We start from the raw sequence: 17848 nt of genomic DNA on the forward strand, positions 1-17848 counted from the left end.
ATGTTCTCGGGTTTAAAGTTTCCATGAACCGCTCACATTTTATACGGTATTGAGCCCAGCATATCCCTGAGAAGCACGCTGTATTATTGACATTGGGTTTTTTTTTTTTTTTTTCTGAGAAGGCTTTCAGCTCAGAAAAGATCATGCCATAATTTCTGCTTCAAATTATATTGTAGTTGTTTTATTTTTTTATATATCTTTCATTAGTATGCTTTTAAGGAACCTAAACTTTTGAAAAATCTATTTGAGTTTGTAAATACTATTGACTATTATCTTTCCCACATCCGTTAAATTACAGTTAATAAATTCCAGTGCAGAGTTTTAATGCGCCGGGTAAGGGACTGGGGATGGAGGAAAGAAGGAGAGACCTGTTTATATCATGCCATGCAGAATTAGATTTATAGTTCTGGACTGGGAAGGGATAGGAAAACAGTCTCTTCTTATGTAAAAGTGACAGTTTTTTTTAAAGGAAAATGGTAAATAGCACACTTGGGCCGATATCTAAGGATGACCATTTCTTTTTTTTTAAGGCATTTTTAAAAATGCTTATTAATTTTTGAAAGGGGGGAGGGGCAGAGAGAAGGAGACAGAGGATCCAAAGAGGGCTCTGAAATGACAGTAGAGAGCCCTATGCAGGGCTTGAACTCACGAACCGTGAGATCATGACCTGAGCGGGAGTTGGACACTTAACTGACCGAGCCACCCAGGCACCCCAACGAGGACTGTTTCTTGCTTTTTTTTTTTCCCAACGTTCATTTATTTTTGGGACAGAGAGAGACAGAGCATGAACGGGGGAGGGGCCGAGAGAGAGGGAGACACAGAATCGGAAACAGGCTCCAGGCTCCGAGCCATCAGCCCAGAGCCTGACGCGGGGCTCGAACTCCCGGACCGCGAGATCGTGACCCGGCTGAAGTCGGACGCTTAACCGACTGCGCCACCCAGGCGCCCCTGTTTCTTGCTTTTTGATGGAGCTGACATCGGGTAGCCAGGCTCTATCCGGGTCTGATTCTCCCCCTGTAGAATTCCTGGGTGTGGCTCAATCACCATTCCCTGTGGCGTAGTCCACGAAAGCTGACCACGGAGGAGGTTTGTGGGGGAGAAACGTTTTGCAGCCACATTGGTTTGGGAAATGCTATATCCTGCAGCATCTGCTTGGAGATTCATAATGTGCATAAGCACACGAGAGACTTTCTAGAATTCTCTGCACTCAGATATCTATGTGGCTCACTCCCCACTTTTCTTCAATGTTGCTTTCCCAGAGACTTGCCCTGTCCTCAGATAGGCGATCGTCTTTTGCTTCACCTTTCTGCACAGGGCTTCTCGTTTTCTGACATTACAGCTCATATTCATTTATTTGTTCATCATCTGTCCCCTTCCACCCAGAACATAGCCTCTGTGTCAGCGGGGACTGGGTGCGCGTGTTTGCAGCTTATCCCTAGCACGTGACCCACAGTAGATGCTGAGTAAAACTGTGCAGAATGAATAGACTTTGTCTCATTTGTGGATTCGCAAATGAGTTTAATCAGGGGCTCTTTTTTGCTTTCACTCATTAGAATCCAGGGGGGGAAAGCTTGAGGAATGACCAGGGGAGAGGGGCTCTAAATCCTGATTAACTGTGGCCTTCCTGGCACTTGCTTTCTTAGTATGAGCCACTCAGTGCTGAGTGTACTTGGCAAGCTGGTATTGGGCTGGAAAGCGAACAGAATGGACTGACTTGTCCACCATCCGTGATGGGAGTTGCTGTCTGGTGAACCGAGGAAGAGAGCAACCTTTGGCCTCAATCATCCGCTTATGGCTTCCCCTTGGTCAGAGCTGTAACCAATCTGAGAAAAGTGAAAATAAAAATCGAGCACAGGCAGAGCGTCCTCTACGTGCCCAGCACTGTCTACAATGCAGAGGCAGTGCCCGCCTTCAAGGACTTTGGCTACATTTAGGCTCAGAGCTCGAAAGGAGAATTTATTGGGAGGACACGGCATCTCTTATGGAAGGAACCCAAGGGCTGGGCCGGGCTTCCCAAGGGACAAGGACCAAGGGCCAGAAAGTCATCAGAAGACAGCTATTTCTGAGGGTTTTTAAAAAAAATGTTTATTTCTGTTGAGAGAGAGAGAGCGTGCGCGTGCACAAGCGCGGGTGGGGCAGAGAGAGAGAGGGAGACACAGAATCTGAAGCAGGCTCCAAGCTGTCAGCAGAGTCCGATGCGGGGCTCCAACTCATGAACCATGAGATCGTGATCTGAGCAGAAGTGTGACGCTTCACCGACTGAGCCACCCAGGTGCCCCGTCTCTGAGATTATGGTTCACGTCTGCCTCTTTCTGCTTCTCCCCTTGCTTCACTCATCTGTGGCCCATCATGATGGCCCCCAAATCCCTAAGACCCCATCACCCAAGAGCCTCTGCACCCATTGCAGGACCAACCAATTCCTGGGAGAAAAGTAGCTAGCACAGCTCAGCTTCTGATTGGTTCTTCTAGGTCATGTGGACATACACCTCAGGTGCAATCAGCTGAGGCCTGAGAGACTGGTGCTCACGTGACACCAACGTGGCTGCTGAGATTCCTCCTTTTGGGTGGAGGGCTAGGTGGGAATTGTCTCTGCTCTTTCTTGGCCCTGGGGCTTTTTAGTTCCAAGAACAAGTGTGTGGCTTCTTGAATTTTCTCCCATATCTCTGTCCTTTTATATTTAAGAACGGAAACATGATGACCAGGCAAGGGCTGGAACTTTATTCCGGTTTTGAGTTTTTATTTTTTTTATGGTCACAAGGTAGAGAGCCCTGATAGGTCTGGACCAATGAGCAAACAGGCTGAGTGTGCCTTGGGGAATTTTGAGGTGAAGGTGGTCCCCACTTAATATGGTGGGTAATTTTTTTTTTTTTTTTTTTTTTTGCCTGTCTGGCACTGTTCAGATCTCCACCCAATAGCCAACGTTCCCAGCTAACATTCTCCTCGCCTTCCCTGTAGACAGAGGTGAACCCAGCCTCTGCACGTTACATGTGATATGTAACAAATGCCCACAGACTTGGTGGCCTAAAACCATCAGCAGCTGGGCCCAGAATTAGGTCCTGATATCTTTCGGGGTTACCGGTCAACGCACCACAAGCCCCAAACCTTTCTCCTCCCCCCCCCCCCCAGAGGGTCTAGGCGGGGCAGACACCTTGCTAGGTGATCTACCAGAGCCCAGATTGAGGGCCCTTACAGCAAGCTGTTTCTTAGCTCATGAGCTATTCTCCTTTTCTTTTTCTTCCTGTTTGTCCTCTCAGGAGGAAGCGTGAAGAGTAACCAAAGATCAAGTCCCGCCCACAGATACGAGGAGAGCCACAGGCGGGCTCAGCAGCGGGCTGGGACCAGGCAGGCCAGCCCTCTGGTGTCCTAGCCACGAAGCAGGCCCTCAGAGCTCCCTTTTAGCAGATGGATTTGTATAAGGAAAGTGAAAGTTTGGAATTTAGGCCCTGTTGCCAGCCCCGAGATAAGGAGGTGATTCACTTCCTATCTGCTAGGAAACACGCAAGGCCTCAGAATGGCAACCATGCAGAATTCATTCTTCGCCTAGCCATGCAGACTCCACTTCAAGCTCACCAATACCAGGAAGGCACCCCTGGGCCCGGGTGCGTCTTCCCAGACTCCCCCTCCACGGTCAAGACCGTGACCCCAGACGCCGCTCTTCCCCCCCCTCTGGTTCGGCCTCAGCAGTCTGCAGTCCCCATGGACATTCTCTTTCGTTGGACTGCTTTCCTGGGCTCCCCGGGTAGGCACTTTGCCCTCTCCATGAGGACACGCTCACCCGGCCCGGGTGAGCATACAGCCCAGCGGTTCCCTCTCGCCTGGCCTCGGGAGGGGGACGTTGGGAGGATGTTTAGACAGGGAGGAGCTGCTGTCTAAACAGCCACAAGGTTCTGTTGGGCGTGTGGGTTGACGGAGCAGCTCCAGCTCTCGGGAAGCACAGTTGCTCGCTCTCGTTCAAAGTCTGGAAAAGCTCTTTACGCTGGGTCACACAGTAGGGCGTTTAAAGGACTCAGGCAGTGGAGCCAGGCGGCTTGGGTTCAAACTCCAGCCCTGCCGCGTGCTAGCAATGGGACACGGGGCACTTTAATAAGCCCCGGTGAGCTAACCTGCAAAATGGCCGTGAGGCCAGGATACAGAGGAAGTGGGATAACATATGTGAGATACTTAGCACAGCGCCTGGTAATACGAGGTGTTCCATGCATATCAGCAATTCTTTTTTAATTTTCTTAATGCTCATTTATTTCTGAGAGGGAGATAGAGAGACAGAGTGCGAGCTGGGGAGGGGCAGAGAGAGAGGGAGACGCGGAAGCGGCTCCGGGCTCTGAACCGTCGGCACAGAGCCCGACGCGGGGCTCGAACCCACAAACCGCGAGATCACGACCTGAGCTGAAGTCGGACGCTCAACCGACTGAGCCCCCCCGGCGCCCCTGCATGTTAGCAGTTCTTACGATCAGCGGTGTTTCTCTCGAAGCAAGCCAGTGTTTTGGAAGAGCCGCTGCAGGAATTCAGCATCCGAGTGTAGTCCTTATAAAATATTTTATTATAAAAAGCTCAGTTGCATGGCATTTTCGAAGGAACAGAGCATCTCATGGTATGCTTTCCTTTTTTGCCCTTCCACAGCAGAGACTAGGAGAGGGGGCCAGGAAAGACTCTGATGGAATGCATCACCGGGCCTTGGACCCTCAGGGACTCTGAGAGAGCCCCCCCACCCCCCACCCCGGGCCTCGCTCCCCCCCCCACCCCGCCCCCAATCATTCAGCCCCTGGTTTGTCTTCATTCACGAACCGGCCCCGTGTCCTTTCTCTAAGGCTGAGTCACATCTCCTGCCCACAGCTCAGGACTCCAGTGAGGAAAGCAAAGGCACGATAACTTGTTTTCTCTTTGACACAAAACAGTCCTAGTGGAAGCAAAACAAAAATCACAACCTAAACCAGCCGCTCGGGGTCCTCTCCCGATCGGAAAGAGGGGTGTTGTCGCCAACAACTCCGAGTCGGGGGAGGAACAACAGGGAAGGTGCCTACGCGGCGGCCCCGGCGGGGTCCACGTCCCGAGGCCCGAGGCGGCGGCTCTTCCGGACGCACCTGCTAGGTGAGGTTCTGTGGACGTCAGTCACCCCCTAGTCCCGGGACCCCCCCCACCCCCCACCCCCAGCCACCTCGCTCTGGGTGCATCCGGCCCCTCCGCTTCTCGACTGCAGCTGAAGTGGCTTCACTGGGGGTCCGTGGTGTCGAGGGTGAGCAACCGGAGGGACACGCGGAGGAGGTCGTCAGTCGGGTGGCCGGGCGTCCGAAGGCTTCTCGTGGACTTCGTCGTACCGTGGCGGGGGAGTCAACGGCTCGATGGAGGGGGCAGGGGCGTTTTTGTCCGGGAGGTTGATCCTGAAGTCCTTGAGGTGGAGCTTTTCGGATTTAATCCTTCGCACTTTCAGCGGCTTCAGGCGCTTGGCCAGCTTGGAGTTCTGCCTGTCGGGGGGATTCCCTGCGCCGGTCTCCGCGTTGGCCCTGGCTGCCGTGGGGCTCGACTCGTCGAGCCCCGTCAGGGACTCGTAGGAGGGGAGAGAGATGCTCATCCTCGGGTTCTGGTCCGGTTCCCTCGCCTCTGAGTAGTCTGTGTTCATCACCTCCTCGTAGCTGGGGACATAGTACCTCGAGGAGGCCTCCTCCTCCTCCTCCTGGCTGAGAGATAACACACAGCGACAAGGAGAGGGTTAGCACGGACTCATGCCCCTGAAAATCACAGGTAGAAGAGCTCCAGATCCTGTGTCAGCACTGGGTCCTCCTACAGGAGTCGGGTGCTGTTCTAGGTACCTTAACACATACCAACCACTCTCATCTTCCTAACAACACTGTGAGCTAGGTACTATCACTGTACCCATTTTGTGGATGGGGAAGCAGACACATCGAGGTCATGTGATTTGGTCATATATCGAGGAAGCGGGAGAGCAGGCACAGAACACCACACTCTCAATGACTACACTGTCTTATCTGGAAGCGTTAACACAAGGACGTATTAAGCCCCCTTTGCTTTTAAGCCTCCCACTTAACCACATGCGGGATGGGCTATTCTCGTGCCCTGCTGGGTCCTTTGGCCAGAGGCAACACGAACATGCATGAAATCGCTGCCGATTTGAAGCAAAATGGTTTTCCCTAGGTAGAGAATGAGTACCTGATATAAAATTTATATGTATTGCAAGTGATTCTGTGATTTTTGTCTTCCAAGTTCACTACAAGACTTAAAAGACAGGTCAGGTCCTCAGGCTTACTCTCATTTGACTGTTGAAAGAGAAAACCAGAGAGTCAGGGTGTTGGTTGTTGTTGTTGGTGGTGTTTTTTATACACTTGAACCTTTGGGTGATAATGGCCGACATCTGACCCTCACTGTTTGTCCCTGTTTGTTCCTCTCGTGTCCCTTAGCCATGCGTGTGCTCACGGCCATGAGCACTCACATGGCGAGGGTGGTAATTACAGGGGACTGATTTCCCTTCTTTGTTCTTTTCTGTATTTCCTAAGTTTTCTAGAATACGCCTGCACGATCTTTTTATCAGAAAATGGACTGAATTTTTCCAAACTGAAAACAACTCCCTTCCCGCTAGAAAGATAACAAACTTGCAGAAAATCCAAACAACACGGGAAAGCCTAACGCACAAAATAAAACCATCCCAAGTCCTTCCACCTGGACACAACCACTAACGCTCTGCTGTGCACTTTTCCAGACTCATCTGTAATCCCACAGCTGCGACATTTGATGAGATTAGGACCTTACCAAAGATGCTGTTAAAACCTCCTTTTCTCAACGTGGTGCATACGTGGTCCCACGTTAGCAACTGTAGATCGACTGTGGCTGCGTAGAATGCCACCGAATGGGCGTGCCATGATTTAGCCTGAAGGATGGTTAGGTTGTTTCTCAGGTTTTGCTATTCTAAGCAATGCTCTTGAATAGATGGGTACAAATTCCTTTGCACTTGTGTGATGACCTTCCAAGCATCGGCTCTCGGGAACAGAATGGATAGGTCCACGCATCCTCAATACCTCCTCTTACTATGAAACTCCCCTTCGGAAGGGTTGTGTCAATCAACACCCCCATTTCCCTACAGCTCTCCAACACCGGGGGCTGTCTGCCTTGGCCATTAAGATAGGCAAAGAATAATGATACCTATTTGTTTGTGTCTCGTGACTAATGAGGTTGGACATCTATCGTCTGAACATGTATGAAAAGCTTGCTTGTATCTTTTGTCCGTTTCCCCATTGGTGTGTTCATCTTTCACATTTATTTGGAAGGGCTCTTTCTATAGTAGGGATGCCAACCTTGATCATCTGTTCCCCAATTTATCGCTTATCCCTTGAATGTGTTTGTGGCGTTTTTTGGTCCAACAGGATGCTGCTTCCCAACCTTTTCTTTTCTTTTTCTTTTTAATTTTCTTTTTTAATGTTTATTTCTGAGAGAGACTGGGGGGGAGAGGCAGAGGGCAAGGGGGCAGAGGATCCAAAGCAGGCTCTGTGCTGATCGCAGAGAGCCCGATGCGGGGCCCGAACTCACGAACCGTGGGATCGTGACCTGAACCGAAGTCGGACGCTCAACCGGTTGAGCCACCCAGGTGCCCCCGCCCCCCAACCTTTACGATGCAAGGCGTGTGCGCACAGCATGCTGGGGTGAATGGACGAGCCGTCTGCCTGATGTGGCTCTGGCCACCCCAGGCCCCGTGCATCTTCCCCGCGGGTGTCAGAATCTTGGTACGTCTGTAATCCATTCATACCACATTATTTGGGACTCTCCGGGATAGAAGAATAAAGTTATTTGGACAATTAGAAATGGCTGTACAGACCTTAGTGGGGGCGGGGGGGAGACTCTACCCCTAGACTAAAGGGGCGGTCTCCCAGAGTCTCCCAGACGCAAACGGTGTCTTCGGGGAGCCCTGAGAGTGTGCCCACGCATGTGTCCCCCCACCTCCCCCCCCCCAAGGTCTGGGGGGTGGCCAGTCCTCACCTGTCTTCCTCTGGGGCATGTGGCTCGGCCCCCGCCTGGTGCTGGATGTGGGCCATCTCCTCGCCTTGTCGTTGCTTCCTCTTGTCCCGGATGCTCAGGCAGATGGAGAGCAGCAGGAGAATCACCCCGGCCCCGACCAGCACGTAGGCCACGGAGAAGGTCTTACTCTTGAGAATCCCGCTGCCGATCTCTGTCTTGTTGTTCCCCTGGGCGGTCGGCTTTTCGGCGGCGCTGAACCCGGGCACCAGGTTCCACATGGCCATGATGACCCCGAGAACCAGCATCCCCAGGCCGATGGCGGTCAGCGCATAGTGGGAGCCGTTGGCCTTCGACTGGGCCATCATGCAGGGGTGGGGGGTGGGGGGGGCGCGCAGGGCAAGGCCGGGCTCCAAGGAAGAAGATCAATAGATAAGGGCAGCAGCAGCCGCCACAGCAACCCAAAACCCGCTCAACGCCCTGCACAAAATCCCTAGGGCCACCCCAAAGAAACAGCGGCTGAGCTCTCGAGGGATGGCTTCGGGCAAGTTCGAGGCATCCTGTGTGGACGGCTGCGGCCGAGAGGTCTGGAAGGAGAAAGCAGAAAGAGGAGAGGGGAAGATCAGTTCGGATCTGAGACGCTCTTGTGAGCACAGCGGCCGTACTGTCGAAGCGGCCACGAAGCAGGACGGAGCCACGGGCTCTGGCGGGGCCTCGCCTTTGATGCATTCCAGATGTCTTACGTGCTGCGCTCGGCTCCTTCTGTGAGCCTGCGGAAGGAGGGCTGACCCGCCTACCCCGCCCGAAAAGGAAAAGCGGGACCTTTCCATGCAGGAGACCAGAAAGGTCAGAGCTCCGGGTCCTTAAAACAGTTTGTGGAATTCAACAAAGTGCGGTAGAGTCTGAGCTCTCACTGGGTCCGGCGAGGAGCGAGAACGAGGGGGAGCCTGAGCCGTGGTCCGTAGCGGTACCCAAATCGCCTGGGTGACGGGCATCCGTCAGTGAAACGTCCCAGTCCGCACAGCCTGCGGTCCGGCCACCACCTTCGATGGCTCCCCATTTCCTGCAGCAGAAAATCCAGGCTCCTAGGATCACGCCCGTGACTGCCTACCCCCACCATCTCTCGCCTCGCCCTTCTCCGCACGCCCCCCCCCCCCAGCATCTCTGCTGTTCTCTGGTCACCCCTGCTCAGCTGCCCCTTTCCGTGGGCTCCCACAAGCCCCCGGCAGTGGCTGTGGCCGGTCTCTCTCTTCCTGTGACACATCCTCTTTATCTCTGCACCTGGGACATAGAGGGACTCCAAACACGTCTGCCGATTCATTGAATGAAATGAACAGAGGCCATCTGAAGCCATCCTGTGAGACTAGCTTCCCTTCGGCCATATGGAGTTTTGTTTTCCTTTTTTTTTTAATGTTTATTTTATTTTTGAGAGAGAGAGAGAGAGAGAGCATGTGCTCAGGGGGGCAGAGAGATTGGGGGCGGGGGGTGGGCAGAGGATCTGAAGCTAACAGCACAGAGCCTGACACGGGGCTCGAACGCACAAACCGTGCGATCATGACCTGAGCCGGAGTCAGACTGTTACCCAACTGAGCCACCCAGGTGCCCCGGGGTTTTGCTTTTCTTAAAGGAGCAGAAGCCTGCCCATTCCTCATCATAGCTGCTGTGCCCGGCTGGATGAGACACCTTCTTCCCCCGAAGTGGCTCGGAGACTCCATGCTAAAGGGAGCAGCCCCTCGTCCCGGGATTCCACAACCATTTGTTGTTGGGAAGAGTGAGCAAGATAAGCAAGTCCCCTGAAGGTTTAGCTGAGAACACTCTCAGGGGCCAGGAGGACCAGCGAGCAGCGCCCTTCCTGGCTAACTGCTCCTCAGAACGTTATTCCCGGGACAGCAACCTTTGTAGAACAGTAAAACTTGACAGATGTTTGGCTGGGCAAGGTCCTGTTTTCAATTGTGCATTCTTTCCAATCTTTCCAGAAGGACGGCTAACCAGGCCACTTGAAATCCAACGCCGCAGAGATATTTTCTCATCAAACAATGGGCTCCATCTGAAACTGGCCACTTTGTTAAAAAATACTCTAAAAATATTTGGGATAATATCCTTTATCGGCTTGAGGTCTGTTCCTTCTTTTTTGCACTCAACAAATATTTCTTGCGCATCTGCTAAGCAGTGTTAGGCACTGGAGAAATACTGGTGAGCAAGTTAAGGGCTGGTGGGGCTTCCGGGACAGCAGGAAAAAGCCCACAAGGAATAACAACAAAATGGGAAGAAAGTGTAGAAGCTGGAATTTGGTAGGTGTGTGTCCTATGGAAAGTCTCGGTGAGAGAGAAGTCCCAGTTCACATAATAGGGTCTGCACCCTGTTCGTGCTGTCCTACGTGTATTTGTATGTATGCATATATGCACGCATCCTGGTGTGTGAACATGTATGTGTGTGCGTGCAGGGCACTGAACAAGGATCCATTCCGCTGCAGCCAGTGGCGGTGGGACCAGCTGAAAAGTCTACCGTACACACAAGGGTATTTGTTTCTTACGATATCACTCACGGCCAGCAAAGGAAAGGATGAGGGGATCGGCGGTTCTGCCAGATGGATCTGAGATGAGACCGGCAGGGGAGGGGCGGGGCGGGGGCTCTGGGGGTAAAGGTTCAGCCTGAGGCTGGTGTGGGAAGCAGATTAAAAAGCCCATTACTGAGCACCTGCTAGGGGGCCCTACAGGTAGGCCTTGAACGTGGGAGGCTGACAGTGTGTTTTCTAAACCAGTGATCGGGGCCACTTTAACATTCCACCTTCCCTGCTCTCTCAACTCCAGCTTTGCCGTATCCTGTCACATGAGTAAAACAAGCCCCAGATAAGAGTCACCGACAATTCACACATTTGGGCCTGTTCAACTGTCAGTGATTGAAAACAGGCACCAACACCCAGGATGGGTAATGGTATTGGGATAAGTCATTTCATACAATTTTTCTAAGTGGCAAATTTTGGCATTTATGGATCAAAAGTTTCAAAATGCTTATACCGTTTGGCTCTGTAATTCCAACTTGTAAGACTTATGTACAGGGCAAGGATATTCATCATACCTTTGTAGCAGTGGGAAACTAGAAGCTACTGAAATAGCCAATAATCTGCATCTGGTTAAATAAAATATGGTACGTGTGCTTATTAAATTACGGTTTCAAGCCGGCTAATGATACGTTTTAAAGTCAGACAAGGTTAAAAAAAAAAAACCGGCACGTGCAGTGTGGTTATAATTTTAAAAATTCTATACACAGACATGTATATATGAGTACATGGGAAGGAAGACTGGATCCTTCTTACGTTAAAACAAAGAGACAAGATATTTTCACGCATGCAAACATGTTTGTAAAAATCTCAGAGGAGGGGCACATTCCTAATTTAGCAACGATTGCTTCCGAGAACGGAGAGGGCTTGGAGCGTATAGCTTTCACTCAATTTCTGTATCTTGAAGGTGTTACAACCAGAACAACGTATTTTTGCAAGGCAACATAGGTTGGTGGTTAAACATGAACTTTGGAACCAGTTTGGAAATCGGCTGCCTGAGCTCAGATCCTCACTCTACTTTCCTACCTGTGTGACTTCGGGCAAATTACTTAACCTCCCTGTGCCTCAGTATCCACCACTGTAAAGGGGAAATAAAAGCCTTCTAGTATTCACCTCATAGGAGAGTTTTGATAAGTGAACAAGGAAAGTTACATAAAGCACCGAGAACTGTATGTGACCAGCACAAGAGTCAGTCCTTAGAGAAAGGTTTGTTATTTAATATTATTTAAAGCTTGCATTGTCAATGGGGTGAGACCACCCACGAGGGGGGCAAAGATTGCATGGTGTTGGACATTATAATGGCTTGGGGCCCTCCATAATACATAAACAGATACACAAACACTATTTAATGTATTATATTAAATTTCAAAACACTCAAATTATGCATACCACGGTGGTTTTAGTTGTGTGTGTGTGTGTGTGTGTGTGTGTGTGTGTGTGTTGTGGGATTAGAATGATTTTTGTTGTCTTTTTCTTACTGGGAGACTAAGGACTGGAAACAGAAACGGGCCTGTGGTGCCTTTAGAATGAACAAATGAAATAAAGGTTTTTGGGTTTTGGGTTCGTGGCAGGGTTACGCTTCCAATGGTCGCTCAACATCGCTCGTCGATTGCACGCTCCCTCTGGAGCCCAGAATCCCGTTGGGTTCACCAGGGATGTGGAAACCCAGCTCCCGAGCCGCAGCTGATGGCTGTTTATGTTGTTTCTGGCTTGCTGACCCACGTTATATTTAGCATGATGTTCTTTCCCTTTCAAAAATATGGAAAGAAGCTAATTTTGTGCTCGGAGGATTTGGACCACATAGTTTCCAACACGTCCTTAAAACAGGGCAGCCTTGGCAGGCAGACTAGGGTCCCAGCTCAGCCAGACTCATGGACCCATCGCGGCTCATGGTCAAGGCTGCCCTCAAGGATAAGTGAGTGATTCTACACCTGGGTGTTCAAGAAAAGTTGTTAACTACTTAAGAGAAGCATCTACCTGTTGTTACCTGGGGTGCTCAGGGCAGGCTGGGAAACAATTCTTCATACTAAAATCTTGAATTAAGGACCCATCTGTAAGAAACCAGAAACACAGCTTTCTAAGTAAGTGGTGAGAATTTCTTCTCCTTTTTTTTTTTTTTAATTTTTTAAAAAAATGTTTATTCAGTTTTGGGAGACAGAGACAGAGCATGAGCGGGGGTGGGGCAGAGAAAGAGAGGGAGACACAGAATCCGAAGCAGGCTCCAGGCTCCGAGCTGTCAACACAGAGCCCGACGCGGGGCTCGAACCCACGAACCGTGAGATCATGACCTGAGCCGAAGTCTAACACTTAACTGACTGAGCCCCCCAGGCACCCCAGCGGTGAGCATTTCAATTTGAGATGCTTCCTGGGTGGGTGGGTATGTGTTTTCTTTGTTTTTTCTTGGGGGAGGGAGGGCATCGGTTGGGGTACATGCAAGAAAGGTTGTCCCCAAAGAAACCAAGACTCTGGACCAAAAAAGTGGGGCCGCGGAAGGATGACAGTCCGGTAGCTGCATTTACCAGACCCTTATGTGGTTTTATCTGTCTTACACAAGTGCTCTGGAGACTCAAAGAAGAGGAAACACTCCCCCAAGTCATTTTATGAGGAGTGTATAACCTTGATCCCTAAAGTAGATAAGGACAAGGCAAGAGAGGAAAATGACGGGCCCATCTGATCCACGTGCACACAAACAAAAATCCTAAACAAAATATCAGCAAATGGAACCCCACGATGTCTTTTTAAAAGCAGACAATTACATAATACATCACCATCAAGTTGGGTTTATCCCCAGAACGTAGGGTTGGTTCAACACGAGAAAACCGAGTGATGCCAGGCACCAGGAAAAAGCGTGAGCCACGACAGCATCACCCAGTGGAGTATTACACAGCCATGAACACAAAGAACCCGCAGCTACATGCACCGATGTGGCCCATTCTGGCAAGCGTGAGGTTGAACGGGAAAGCAAACCCGGCATGTTTCCATTTATGTGAAGATCCGAGCGAGGCAAAACCAAACAACACGCGTCTATTTTTGTAATAAGAGGAAGAAATGCAAAGGTTGCAAAAACTAAAATTCAGGATCATAGCGACCTCCCTGGAGGAGTGAGAAACAGTGCCCGGGGCGGGTGAGAGAGAAGGGTACGTGGGTGTTTACTTATGACGTTATTCCTTAAACTTCATAGATCTCTTACAGGGGCCTTTTCGATTGGTTGAATTATTTTGCGGTAGGAATTTCCAAAACCATCAACATTTTTCCCACACTCGTAGCATAAAATCCAAACTCCCTTGTCCCACCAGATTGGATTGGCTCCTGCCTCTCTCATTTCTTCTCCCTTGGCTCATCAACCCTCCGTGGCTTCTGTTCTGTTTTTCACTCGCACCGAGCACGTCCTGCCACAAGGCCTTTGCGCTTGGTCTGGCTACTTAAAAACAATTTTTTTTAATGTTTATTTAGTTTCGAGAGAGAGACATATGGAGCGCAAGTGGGGGAGGGGCAGAGAGAGAAGGAGACGCAGAATCCGAAGCAGGTTCCAGGCTCCGAGCTGTCAGCACAGAGCCCGACGCGGGGCTCAAACCCGTGAACTGCGAGATCATGACCTGAGCCAAAGTTGGCACTTAACCGACTGAGCCACCCAGGTGCCCCTGGTCTGGCTACTTTTTACTACTTCTGTCTCTCACCTCAAACTCCACCTCCTCAAAAAGGATATCCCTAACCACTCTGTATACAATGCCCCTCCTTCACCCAGCTACTCTTAAGCCCCATGCTTGTTGGTTCCCTGATGACATTCCTTCCCACGGACGGATGACATTACCTCACCATCTATAATAGTATTGTTTTGTTTTCTTGTAGGCTCCCTGTCTCCCCCACTGGAGTATAAACCCCCTGAAATAAAGCTCTTGTTAGGGAAGCCAGTAGGTGCTCAATAACTAACTCTTCATTGAATGAATATCTCGCAAGTTAAAAAGTTTAACCAATGTCCCATATCAATTTGGGGAAATTCCTAGTCCACAGTTGGCACCGAGGGGGAGAGGATTCGTTAGAGCAACTTTCAGCAGTATCCCGCGTGCAGACCGCTTGCCAGCAACATGGGAGAGGTGCCCAGTTAATTGTGATTTCCATTCTGACCCGAAGTGGTGACTCTACCAATGTCCCCTGGTGCTCCTAGGCAGGAGTGGGCAGGGGTGAGAGCCCTGAGCCTCCTTCCTTTTGGGCAGCCGCTGTCTTCCCTCCCACGAGCACCCTTGGCCCAACCAGAGCCAGCATGGATTTCCGGGGTGGGGGCGGATAGTCACAGCTCTGGACACTGGACGCCCCACTTGGCTGACACCCGAGTGTAGCCACCCCACACCTAGAGGGACCTGCTATGAGTCTGATATGAAGACAACACTTGGAATAAAATTGAACGAAAGAAAGGGAAAAAAGGCTCTGCTCTAGCTGAAATGGAGCAAAGGGCCCCAAACGATGGTGGAGTGTTCCCTGGCCCGGGTCCCGCTGAACCCCAGAAATTCTCTGGAAAGCAGTTCAGAAACCAAGGATCTGATCTAGACCCTTGAGTGGCCACGAAGCTTGCCCCCTGGCCCCAGAAGGAAGGCACAGCTCCAGCCCATCCAACCTTCCATGGGAGGGGATCTTAGTCCTGGCAGAGTGACCAGTTCCCAGGACAAAGAGCCTCCTTGACCAATCTCCCTGTGCCTGAGCTCTTCCTGCCAAGCTGCATAATTGGGAAAGGGATCCCCAGCTTCATTCAGGGAACCAGGCCACATTCCCATCACAAAGGAAGAACTCAGTGGGGGCCCTCTGGGCCAAGTTTCAGCCCCTAGTCCCTTTTGTCACCAAGTTCCGGTCCCATGCAGGGGGGAAGGTTGGGGGGACCGGGAGGAGAAGGGCTCTGAGCCACCACTGCCACAGCTCCCCTCCAGCCTGGGAGTGTCAGGCCACCTCCCTACCAACCAAGGTCAAAGGCATCAGGTTCCCATTCGTTCAGAGCATGTTCTTGTAGATTGAGCACTCAGGAAGAATGAAAGGACATGTGGCCAAATGAGTCATAAAGGTAGAGGGGAGGGAAGAGGGTTGCCTGGGCCCGGAGAGAGCTGACGGTGAAGGAAAAGGTGCTAAGCGATCTGCAAGGCAGAGCCACAACTGTAGGAAGAGTAGTGTAAGTCCCAGCAGCAGCCATCCTTCAAGGAGCGAGGAGCCCACTCTCTCCGAATCTCAGAGAGGTTACATAATTCGCCCTAGGGCACACAGTGCTAAGCAGCAGGCGAGATTCACAATCAAATCCTGTTGACTTTGCCCACGTTCCTCCTTCCCTTGCACGACGCTGCTCCCTGGGCAGGGCAGGCAGGCCAGAAACGAGCACGGCAGTTTATTCTGGGAGATATTTCATCACAGAAGCATGAGGGGTAACAGGTGTCCCTTTCTTTTAAAATGGCTTTCTAAGGAATTTGCATCTGACGATTGCTGGGTCCCTACTGTGTGCCAGGGGCTTTGGGGGGACACACGGATGTGTGAGATACTTTTACAGTCCAGCGGGAAGACAAGTGATTCTTTCTTATAGAAGGGAAGTCAGCATCAGGTAAGAGTGAACGTGGGTCGGGTGCCGACTCTGTGCCAGGCCCTGTGTCCAGCTCCTTCCACGTATGATCACTTAATCATTACTATTTCTATTTTACAGATAAGGACACAGAGGCTCAGAGAGGTATAGTGACCTGTCCAAAGTTACACAGCTAGTATACAAGGCAGGTACAAGGCACGTCTGATTCTAAAACCCATAAATCACAAGGCAGTACTGATAACATGGGGCACAGAGAACGAGCCTACAGAAGGGGCAAGGGATTACCTTTATGTAAATTTACCTTGGGTGGAGTTTGGGGGTAGGAGGGGATTAAGGGCGATCTGTGGGGAGGGTTCAGTCTGAGACACTGCACAGAGATGGGAGAGGGGACGACAGTTCCCAGAACCTAACACTTGCTGCACTGAAAAGAGGCAGTTTTCCCCTCCCCAACGGAAGATCTTGGGGAATTTAAAAAAAAAAAAATGTTTATTTTTGAGTGAGTGAGAGAGAGAGAGAGAGAGAGAGAGAATCTGAAACAGGCTCCAGGCTCTGAGCCCGACGCGGGGCTCAAACTCACCAACAGTGAGATCATGACCTGAGCCGAAGTCGGTCGCTTCACCAACTGAGCCCCCCAGGCGCCCCAGATCTTGGGGAATTTTATAAGACCTGACATCTCCAGTCTCCCTGCTAATCCATTTAAATATTGGCGCCTGATCCTTAATCGGAAGATAAATTCATTCTGAAGACTCCAGGAGCCATAAACAGAAGCAGTGAGCTAAACCAGGTATCTAGTCTTTGGGAGCTTGACAAGGTGTCTCTCTCTAAGCAAGTGGCTGGCGTGTGACCCTATTTACAAGGCTGGCTGGCACCAGGGAGCCAGTCCCGAGGGCTCCAGCCACATTCAATATTTCTTGGGAAATGTGACCTCGCTGTGTGTGTTTCCCTGCCAAGACAGAGTCTGGTGCCCATGAGACGCAGGGCAGGAACCAAGGCTCCCATCGTCCTCAACTCAGTGAGTCTGACACCTTGATCCTCCTCCAGGCTCTGGGGCTGGGCCGCCAGTGGCCTCCCTCTCTGGAGAGCCAGGCCGAGCACGGGCACTGACCACCCCGCCCGGCCCCAGCATGCGGCCAGCTGCAGACACACCTATTACTATTTCCTGGACGCTCCTGTGTGCCGGGCTCACGCGAAGCGCTCTGCGTGGGTTGAACTCATTCATTCCGCCCAAGCATCAAATGAGAGAGTCGCTCTTATCCCCACCTTGGTCCGTGTCATCGCTGAATGCACTGAGGCACAGAGAGGTTGAGAAACCTGCCCCGGGTCTCACAGCGTGTAAGTGGCGGTCCTGTGCGCAGCCCCTCCTCATCCTCGAGGCAATAGGACACCAGCCTTTCTGCCAAGTCACCAAGACAGGACCTGTAATCAGTCCCACCAGTGAGGCCAGCAACAGGTCATTCCCCAGAGACAGGGAGCCCCCGCGACTCCGCTGCTCGCTTAGTGTGCTGGCTAACCCGGGGCACCACGTGGACATAGCCTATGTCCTTGTGCGGGTCATTTTGGACGCTGACCTGCTTCATTTGTTTCTCCTCCCCAAGAGGCATTTTTGCAGCAAAAAGTAGGCAGAGGGGAGAGCTTAAATCAGGGACTGGAGAGACCGTTTCCGAGTATCGAGCGCTCCCAGCACGCACTGGGCTTCCCAGGGTGGACTCTGGGCCCCAGGCCGTGTTCCCATCTCGGCCCGGCGACTTCAGTCACCGAGAGGCCTCCTCTCGTCACCG

General features: G+C 51.4%; 1 protein-coding gene across 3 annotated transcripts in view; it reads right to left on the bottom strand.

The window, feature by feature from the left end:
• Positions 1–4748: 4748 nt before the first annotated feature.
• TMEM51 (transmembrane protein 51) overlaps positions 4749–17848 on the bottom strand; it is a 54520-nt gene continuing 41420 nt past the window's right edge. Inside the window, exons 2-4 of one of the 3 annotated variants that reach the window (XM_047085464.1) lie at positions 12504–12567; positions 7981–8543; positions 4749–5672 (exon numbers count right to left, since the gene is read on the bottom strand). In XM_047085464.1, the coding sequence (XP_046941420.1) occupies positions 5264–5672; positions 7981–8324 (753 nt within the window). In that variant the 5' untranslated portion in view covers positions 8325–8543; positions 12504–12567 and the 3' untranslated portion in view covers positions 4749–5263. Of the gene's footprint in view, positions 5673–7980; positions 8544–12493; positions 12568–17848 lie in introns of all 3 variants that reach the window. The other 2 variants (XM_047085463.1, XM_047085465.1) reach the window with 2 other exon arrangements.

The sequence above is a fragment of the Lynx rufus genome, unplaced genomic scaffold (genome assembly GCF_022079265.1).
Source record: "Lynx rufus isolate CCGP_SWC_20201006 ecotype Redwood Valley unplaced genomic scaffold, mLynRuf1.p SCAF_2, whole genome shotgun sequence".
NCBI lineage: Eukaryota > Metazoa > Chordata > Mammalia > Carnivora > Felidae > Lynx > Lynx rufus.